This window comes from Porites lutea, chromosome 11 (genome assembly GCF_958299795.1).
Source record: "Porites lutea chromosome 11, jaPorLute2.1, whole genome shotgun sequence".
NCBI lineage: Eukaryota > Metazoa > Cnidaria > Anthozoa > Scleractinia > Poritidae > Porites > Porites lutea.
In genome coordinates, this window is record NC_133211.1 from 10,423,121 (window position 1) to 10,432,450 (window position 9,330).

The window sequence follows — 9,330 nt, forward strand, 5'->3', positions numbered from 1 at the left end:
TCTTCTGATTTCAAGTCGTCAAGACGCAGTGGCCACGGAAGAAAGTGTGCGACGGTCCTAATGTTTAAACCTGAAATATGGGTTCCTTATTATATTTTAATTTCAAATCCAGCCACTTCTGTTGCGTCTACTTAAGTTTAAAGGGTTACTTCAGAGGATTATACCAAAACTTGTTTTTGACAAGAAAATATTCTGCGGCAAAAATAGCAAGATTTCTCAAGATCTTTAGAAAACTAGCCGTTCATGTGTGGTAGCCCTACTGCCTGTAACAGTTCCCCTGTAATCAAATTGTGTAAATACTTCGTCATGATTGCGTCACTTTCACATGTTCGTCATTCGTTAATGACGTCATTATGTCCTCTGTTATCTAGATCCTGATGGTGAAGCTAAGCTGACTGAACCAATCAAAATTCGAAGCAAATACCTTTTGCCAAGCGTCTCTTTCACTTTGTGGTTGGGCCAGTCAATGTTGGCCCTTACAACATCGCCCTCTGTAAAGTCAGCCGATTTGCGACTCTTATGTTCCCCTAGCCTGTTCCAGGCGTTCAGATAGGTACAGCTTAACTCGCTGCCCACTTACCGCCGCGCTCTACCGTATCTGGACGCCTGGAACAGGCTAACGTTCCCCATAATGAAATTTCTTTTCTCCACATTTCTTTTCTTGCACAAGTATTGTTTCCGATTTCTCTTGGAACTAACAATTGTACCTTGAGAGACTAAAAACAAAACTAAAGCAAAATTTTGTGAGAAAACAAATTGCATTATTGGGAACTTGAATGTCGCAGATTTTCCTTTCCAGAATGCCTTCCCGAGAATGCTTCGAACTTCGCTGCTCCAGGTAATCACGCGCGTCGTCTCGCAATACGCTTCGAACTAAAGCGCCTGTTGCAGAAGTGTTTCCGGCTTCAACGAGTTCGAGGAAATCACAATAGTTTTCGTTCTCAGACTTGTTCGTTTCTTTTATTTCTAATACTTATATTATAATATTAATTTCATAAACATTGTACAATGGACGAACGCTTGAGTGACTTGTATTATATACAAAACGAAATGCAGTGCATGTTGTAAGTCCAAAATACTGAATACGGAAAATAACCTACACCAGGAGCCTTCCGAGCGAGGGCACAAGAAAGCCTAGACTAGCTTGCTTGCGTGTAAGCTTCCAGAAGCTATACTACAACTCCTCTCTTGCTGCTATTATATTAGTGGAAAATACTTTACTCTTTCACCGCGATTACCCAGTTCGATAAAAATGGTCAATCTTCCTCGCTAGAATATTCCCATACAATTCTATATTTGTTGTTTAATATCAACAAAAATCTATCTATCTATCGAGTTAGCTTTCGCAAAGACTTACTGGGGACACACCGTTCAGCTATTAGGGAGCTTAAGCAACGACGACGGTGACGGCAACGAGAACGGCAAAAAAGCAATAGGTTTATATTGGCAAAACAACAACTTTGCACGTGCATCACGCCTTTTTGTACATTTCTTAGCCGTCGTTGCTTCGACTACAACGTGAAAGTGCCTAATTTCACGTTCTGTCGAAGACGGGAAAATAAGACAACAACTCTCCTTTTCTTTTCCTCAACTTTGGTACAATCCATTAGAATTCAACTCTAAAACAATTTACCAACTTTTCCGTGTCCCCAGTAACAGTCCCAGAAGTCTTTGCGAAAGTAAACCCGACCCAGTTCCGTTCTCGTTCAAGATGGCTGGGACGTCGTCTTTGGTATCCGCATGATTACTGAGTCTTCTCAAATATGGCTTGGCTTTTAAAGTCCTCACGCCTGTACACGTTCTACAGGCATCCCCTTCAGCGGGAAAATTCACTTGTAAAATAATAAATTAATTGTGACTCAGTCTTCCATTCTTTATAGAGCTGGGAAAGCCGAAGGTGTATCTCTTTGACAGTCATTGTCCTTCCCAGTCTTCCTCAGTGTCAGTATGCCTTCTTAAACCTTTGTAGCGCTTTGACACATTCGCGATTTTCACATATTAACGGGTGTTCACTACACGGGCAATCTGAATTTACTTTACAGAGACGCTTGAACACTCCAGGGCACTGAAACAAAACAAACGCACACGAGTGAGCCAAACCATGATAAAAAAGGTTTTCCCACTCCTTACTCTATACATATTTCATACATAAGATACTGACGAGGAAGGTTTCTTTGAAGATCAATAGATTTTATTTTTAGGGATTGTTTCCAGTAGTTACTGTTCCGGTCATAATGTCGTTTTTTTTTCCTTTATACTAAGCCGACACGGAAAAATGAAAGTCTCGTGAATAGTTTTGTAGGTTAACTCCCGTTGATAGCAGTGTCGCTTGAAATTCTAACTAAAGCAAACATAAATCAGTTGATAGCCAGGACTGACTTTTGTAAAACTATCTTTTATTTATTCCTCCAAAGTCGAACTACCTGGCCTTAAACAAGTGTCAATATGTTGTGATATTCAACTTACTGGTTGAAGTGACATGATATGATGAGGACTTTGTCTCTCGCATCTGTTTTCACTATTGCAGGTAAGCGTCTCTTTGGCATTATGGTGGTTCACGCATACACATTCTGAGTCTTTACTACAGTTCCGGCCCTCAACTATAAAGCACTAAAAGAAATGTTAACCAGCCTTTCATTAAATACAATCAGTTGTGTAAAATGTGTCTCCATATCTACTGGCCCTAGCTTTTTTTAAGTTCACTACGACTGCATTAAAAAAAAGGAAAAGAGGAAGAAAAACTACCCCCCCCCCCCCCCCGCCCCCGAAGAGAAAAATTTAATTAGCTCCGTGCGAGGTTGGGAAAAAACACATCCGAGCTACGAGAGATTCATAAACGGGGCGCGGTGTCATTCAATAATTTGCTTTTGCGGCGTCACTCCACCACACCCTCACCTTGGCTTACCTTTTTTGCCTTTACACATTCGCGATCTTCACAGATTAAAGGTTTTTCGCTGCATGGACAATCGTCATGTACTTCACAGGTTCTCTTGAACACCCCGTGGCACTGAGAAAAAGAGCACTGTTGGTTAGATAAAGGCAAGGCAATTCAGTGTTACCTTAATTGATGTTCTCACCAGCTGCTTAGCACTGTGGCAATGGCTCATATCACTTCCTTGATATCAAACGGTAATTTGAAATTATTGTACGGCCCTTTGATTTCATGTATGATACTACCACTTCAAAGAGGACAGACGGCAAATTGTTGTTGCTCGAAATATCTAAAAGTCGTAACTGTTCATCAGTAGGATGCCTAAAATGTGTGCAATTCCACAATTGGTTTCGTAACCATTAAATCCTGTACCAGTTGTAGAACATGTTAGGAGAAGCCACCCACATTGTGAGCACAGTTACGTAAATATGAGTTCCCTTCTGTAAGCAGCCTCTAGCATATAGCAAATATAGACCATTTCTAATTCCCCCTAACATAATCCACCCCCATCGGAAAGTACAGGCTCTTTCTTCATTAGGCATCGTATTGATATAAAATACCCGGACGAGGGGATCGAAACTGTAGGTACGGTAGTTAAGGAGAACACCGGGCGGTTTTAAATTTGTTTCAACTCCTTCTTATACACTGGGTGTACCGGCCGAGCACCCTGTAGGATCAGAATCATAGATGATCCAGTGCGCCAGCCACTGAGAACCACTTTTTGTTGATCAAAATAGTTAAGTTTAGTTTACCTTACTTTATTGGGTAATACACAGTTTATCAAAAGCGATAAATACTCAATGAAGTATAAGGGAAAGTCACGAAGGGGGCACTCAGACCCATGCGACGCGCCCACCCAAAGGAATACAAGTTAATATAAACACAAAACAGACATATTTAAACACGCACCGGTTGCTTTCTTATGATATCATCAAGAAACACTGATCTCTTGCATTTTTTCTGCCAGTTACAGATCAGCGTTCCATTATGGCGGTTCACGCAAGCACATTCATCGTCCTCCATACAGCGCCGACCCTTGACTCTAGCGCACTGAAAATTAAAAAATAAAGGAGCAACTTTGACAATAGATCTTCCTCCACTATATTTTCTATAGAGACACTAAAAATCGTGATGTATTACTTCATTTAATTATTTTCTTTTTAGTACGCCTCTGTAATAATATTTATTTTTTCATCTAACGACTTTACTTGGCCCCTCATAAACATCGGTGTACATCTGTAAACATCCGTTAGAAGGGATGAAATGCATATCGGAAGTCACTTCTTAATATAAAGAAAGTTTATAATTTGCGCTTTAGTCCCACTGTAAATAGGTTAATTGGGAGGGATCATCTTCCCTAATTCTCGACAATGCCAACGCCCAGTTTAAAGGCTAACGAAAGGCCCTCTCTCCTCAGAAGAGGCCACTTTGTGTCGTGGGGGGGAGGCTATGCTATTCTTGTTGGGTACCCAGCGGTAGCCTATGCAGAGCAGAGAGCGAAAGGCCTAAGCTTAAGCCACATAAAGGGCATAATATTAGTAGACTGTTACTTAAACCAGTTGTAGTGACAGCTATGAATACAACCATTATACATGTGTAATATAACTGCTTAAGTGACACGTCTTTTGAACAATGAATCTTAGTATAGCTTACGCCTGTGTGGGCTGAAGCACTTATGCTATTCATTCACCGGATGCAAAAATACCAAAGTACCTTCTCTCAAATATCTGCATGGCACTTCAGGACGCTCTTGGGGGGTTATAATGGTTTTAATACCGAAACAAGCGATGAAAAGAGAAAGAAGGTTAGGTTGTGCCAAGTTATTTGAGTATTGACAAGGTACGATATTCATTCGACCCAAGGTGAAAAAGAGCTAAGCTGAAGGACACTGTCGGTGTTCTCTTCTTCTGTTTACAGGAAAAAGCCACGCAAATGATTTTGCGGCAAGAGGGAATGTTTTGCAGCTGGCCTAATAATATATTTCTTTCTTGTTAACGGGGGAGCAGTTCACATAGAACCACCTCTCCATCACAGTCTAAACTGTGGCCAACGATCGATGGACCACATCTTAGGCACTTTCAAGCAAGCAAACGCAGTCCCAGGTTAATACCTGTAATTCGCATTTGCTTTCACATTACACTGATAATTGAGCATCATTAATATTACTTCCAAACAGGAAATGCAATTCAGCCATAACTATTCCCACTTGCAAATGAAAGTTTTTTAGCTCCTCTGCAGGCAATTGTGTTGAAAAATGTCCAGAGCTTTTTCTAGGCATCCCGTCGTCTTATAAACCTATATGACCTTTTTTCAAACGTTGGACAGTGTTATCCGATGGATAAGTATAACGGAAACCAATTGCGTTATCCACTGAATAGATTTTTATCCGGTGGATAGCGCTGTTCAGTGTTTGAACAATCAGGGTCAGAAGTTAAAATTACTCCCCAGAAAGCGGCACATCTCGAACCACACTGACTGACCCCACCTCGCCACCCCCTCCCCCATCTCTTTTCGAGCCCTCAATACAACGCAGAAATACAAAGATTCGATGAACTGGCTAAAAAATGGATCAAAACTGAACTGTAAGGAGATCTGCTAGAAATTGGAGGCTGGAGAAACTGGTTAGAAAGTCTCTTTGTTTAATGCTGAAGAAGGTGGTATGTTAAGAGCTCCGCGCTAACAGAATCTGTCATTGATCACCTTGGACACGTAATCCTTTCCTCTTAATTAAAATCGTCCTCTCTCGAAAGCACGACAATTCCGCTATAAAAAGAAGTTCGATAATATAAAAAAAAACTTGAGCATATTAACTACACTACAGTGAAGTGTTCCTCAAAATATTATGTGCATGGCTTATGCTTGTCCATTGTTATGCCACAATAAGGGTGGGGGTCTAACATCGATAGATACAAAAACTGAAAGCCAGCATGAATGTCTTAAATGTGCACTTGTACCACTGGAAAGAAATGGTCCTTCACTTTCATTTAAAAATTTACCACTGTAGGATCTCGACGTGCACAGAATTCTTAAGTTAGACGTACCACGAGCTTTGCTTCGAAGGTTACATTTAAATGTCGTCCTTTCTGAGTGGTACGCTTTAATGAATATATGTTCATGAGGAAAAAAGAGAGGAAGTCCGAACTGCAAGTGCAATCTTAATAATCACAGAATTGTCGAATAATATTACGTCACAAGCGGAAGTTAAGGTCCATCAAACACTCGAGAGATTTTTTGTCTCATCTGCTATACACAGAAACTTTAGTCGAGTTCTTTTGAATCTCGTGTCTCGGCTGCTCCACGCTTTGATTTTAAACCGCATTTGCCAACGTTTAAAAATTTGAAAAAGTATTCCTTCTCTTGTTTAATATTTTACGCCGTCAATCCACGGCTTAGACATACGGGTGACCTGTCCACCAGCATTAATTTAACCACAGGTTTACATTGTACTACCTTCCCATACAAGGAGCACCTTTTTACAAGTATAAATGACAAGTAACATTAGTGGGGAATCATTTTTTTTTCCAATTACCATCCCTCACCAGATATTTATGACCTATTCTTTTTTTCTCTGGCGGTAGGCTAGAAAATCAAAACCCCCTTCTTAAAAAATGTTAAGTTACCGTGAACGTAGGCTGGCCAAAGAAAGATCGGAACTTGAAAAACCTGTTCTGTTCCTCAAAAAACGATTTAAAAAACGTGACCTCTCTCCTTAAAACCTCCGGTAGCACAAGTAGAATTAATGCTCAAGTTGATTATATAATTTGGCACTTGCACAGAATTTCGGATTTCCTCGGCAGACACGGAAGTTCCAACTCTATTCTAATGGGCACCTAAACTAGACCCTAATAACCAGTAAGACTGGCTGAAGCTGAAACACTAAAACGGCTCTTTTACTGAGTTATGGAAAGCTGTATAAAAATGTGACGTATGAATAAGTGTTCTTTGATGGAAGAAAAAAAGTGTCTTTTCTTATTTTCTCTCTACTGAAAGTCAGTGTAAAGTAGCATTTAGCTAGGCAATATCGTGGAAGAATTATTCATACTGTTGGTATGATCAACACACAGAACACAAAAGTTCCTGATTCCCTTCAAACGCTCATTTGAAATTGACAAAAGATGGGTGTACCCGCTGAGCCATGACTTCAATAGACTAAGGTCAAAGTTAAAAAAACGTGACTTTGCTTCTTAAGTACTGTTATAGGAAAATCAAGACAAAATTGGCCGGTTTCTGGTAAAAACGACCGAAAGGGTATTTCAAAACGCTTTGAAGTCTTTCCTGGGCACAGAAGTATAAAACCAACAAACTTCTTAATTTTATTCATGTTGACCTTTTAGAAGAATGGCCTCTTCATCAATTTTTTTCTATCAGCTTTTGAGGAAGTATAAAGAGCAGTTGTGTTTTATTGATTGTAATTCAGAAGCGAAGATAAACGAGACAGAAACAGAGTAGAGTAGTCTTTTGTGAAGCAACAATAAGCTCTCTACGAAGAGCGTAAGTTTCCAAAATTAATACACGATACGACCAACAGTTAAACGAGAATGTGAGCCGCGGGCAAGCATATAGAAACTTAACAGGCAGTCGGCAAGAAACGAGCAACTTTCGAGCAGATATTTTGCGAAAAAGAAAAGCAAAAGGAAATTGTTATGTTATTACGACAGTGTATTTATATGTTTTTAGTGAAGAAAATACGTCAAACTTAGTAAATTTAAGTCGCTATTATAATCATAAAATAAATTGATAAATAAGTGAAAGCAACTTACGTGAACTTGCTGTCCGTGTCGACTGTTATTTCGAGCTGGTCTGCCCTCATTCAAGACAACCAGGGTGAAAAGCATCAGGCAAAATAGAGTTTTCGACGTCTTCATGGCAGACCTTTTTCTAAACTGAAACAAAAGGTACGGGCAGTATTTATTAATTGCCCGAGACAACACCCTATTTTGACCCTCATCATTGTCGCAATTGACATATTTGAATTTACTTAGAATACAACTTTACTCCCGATGGCAGGGATAAGCCACAAATATACAGAGGGTCAAGCTCTTTAACTCCTTAGCGGTGACAGGTGTAATCTGACATTCTTTGTGAACACCTCATATGGAAAAAATAACGCTGGAAATGGGGCAAGATCGCAGGGAATACATTGGCAAGTGTCATTAACTTGCAAAGGCACAGTTAAGGGTTTTGCTCTCTTACGTGGTCAGCAAGGGTAAATTGCATGACTTAAGGCTTTTCTGTTAGGTGCAAAGTGGATTTCAAGTGGTATTCAATCAATATTTGGCATAACAAGATCATTAAGGATGACGACCGTCGGCTTGTTGTCAACGGAAATTGCGAACACGAGCGGTTCAAAGCAACGACACGCGTTTTTCAATCAGCATGTTCTCACTCTGGACCTTTGCTGAAAGGAGATGAGACGTGTTGGCATTTAGTTTTTTTTTTAGTTAGCATGCAAGGATTTCGCACTATTGACGTACTTGTCAACATTCGGGCATTATCACGAAATCGTGACAACAAGTTATGAAAAGGTGCATAGCGCTGGGGTTTAGCCGTTGAAATGTAAACTTCATTAAAAGACTTGCCCTCAAGAAGTTTAGAAAAAAACAGTAACATTTTGCAAAAACTGTCAGCCCCTGATTAAACATTCTTTAAAAAAAGAGTTGTGTTAATTGAAGCGTCCACCCGAAAAAACACCCCCATTGAACTGAAAGACTGTTTTTTCTATAAACAAATCCACACTTTTCTTAGGCCAATCGGATTCTCTTCGGGTAAATATTTGGTTTTTTATATATTTTTTTTCGCAATAGGTGAGAATCGCGAGATCTAAGGCAAACATTTCCTCTTCTGAACATTTGCCTAGGAGATCTTATAGATCAACGTAAACAGAAGAAGTCTAGCAGATATGCTTTAAAAGTTCAGTCTCTCTCTTCTTCCAAGATAGTCAATATACAGTTGGTTGCCTTGAAACGTTGTACAGTGCGTAATATTTTTGTACTGATACACTGATACTGGGTCAAATAGTGTATGAAGTGTTAAACTGTTCATAAAATTTAATTTAGTGTCAATACAGGACTGTCTGAGTCTTAATGTGACATCTTTGATTACATCAATATTTTTCTGTGATAAAAACTGATAAAGCCGACCAGCCGGAATGTTTTTCTTGCATTCATTTGTTCGTTGTTGTTGTTTGTCTCAAGTTTACAAGTTTTTCTTTCAAAATCATCGAACTGATAAAAAAGAAGAATCCTAGCGATAACTGAAGAATGACAGAAAAGAAATCTTAAATGCTTCAAGATTAGCATTCTCTAAATTTGCTCCCTTACAAGTCATGGACCTATTGTCGTAATCGTCTCTGTACATTCCGCACCTAAATTGCATTAAACGGAAATAATAATAATAAT

The 9,330-nt window shown here is 39.5% G+C and overlaps 1 protein-coding gene across 1 annotated transcript in view; it reads right to left on the reverse strand.

Moving 5' to 3' along the window:
* Positions 1 to 897: 897 nt before the first annotated feature.
* LOC140953002 (uncharacterized) overlaps positions 898 to 9,330 on the reverse strand; it is a 33,100-nt gene continuing 24,667 nt past the window's right edge. The window contains exons 2-6 of the mRNA XM_073402474.1: positions 7,693 to 7,815; positions 3,842 to 3,982; positions 2,906 to 3,007; positions 2,467 to 2,610; positions 898 to 2,065 (exon numbers count right to left, since the gene is read on the reverse strand). Of these exons, the coding sequence (XP_073258575.1) occupies positions 1,943 to 2,065; positions 2,467 to 2,610; positions 2,906 to 3,007; positions 3,842 to 3,982; positions 7,693 to 7,797 (615 nt within the window). The 5' untranslated portion in view covers positions 7,798 to 7,815 and the 3' untranslated portion in view covers positions 898 to 1,942. The remainder of the gene's footprint in view (positions 2,066 to 2,466; positions 2,611 to 2,905; positions 3,008 to 3,841; positions 3,983 to 7,692; positions 7,816 to 9,330) is intronic.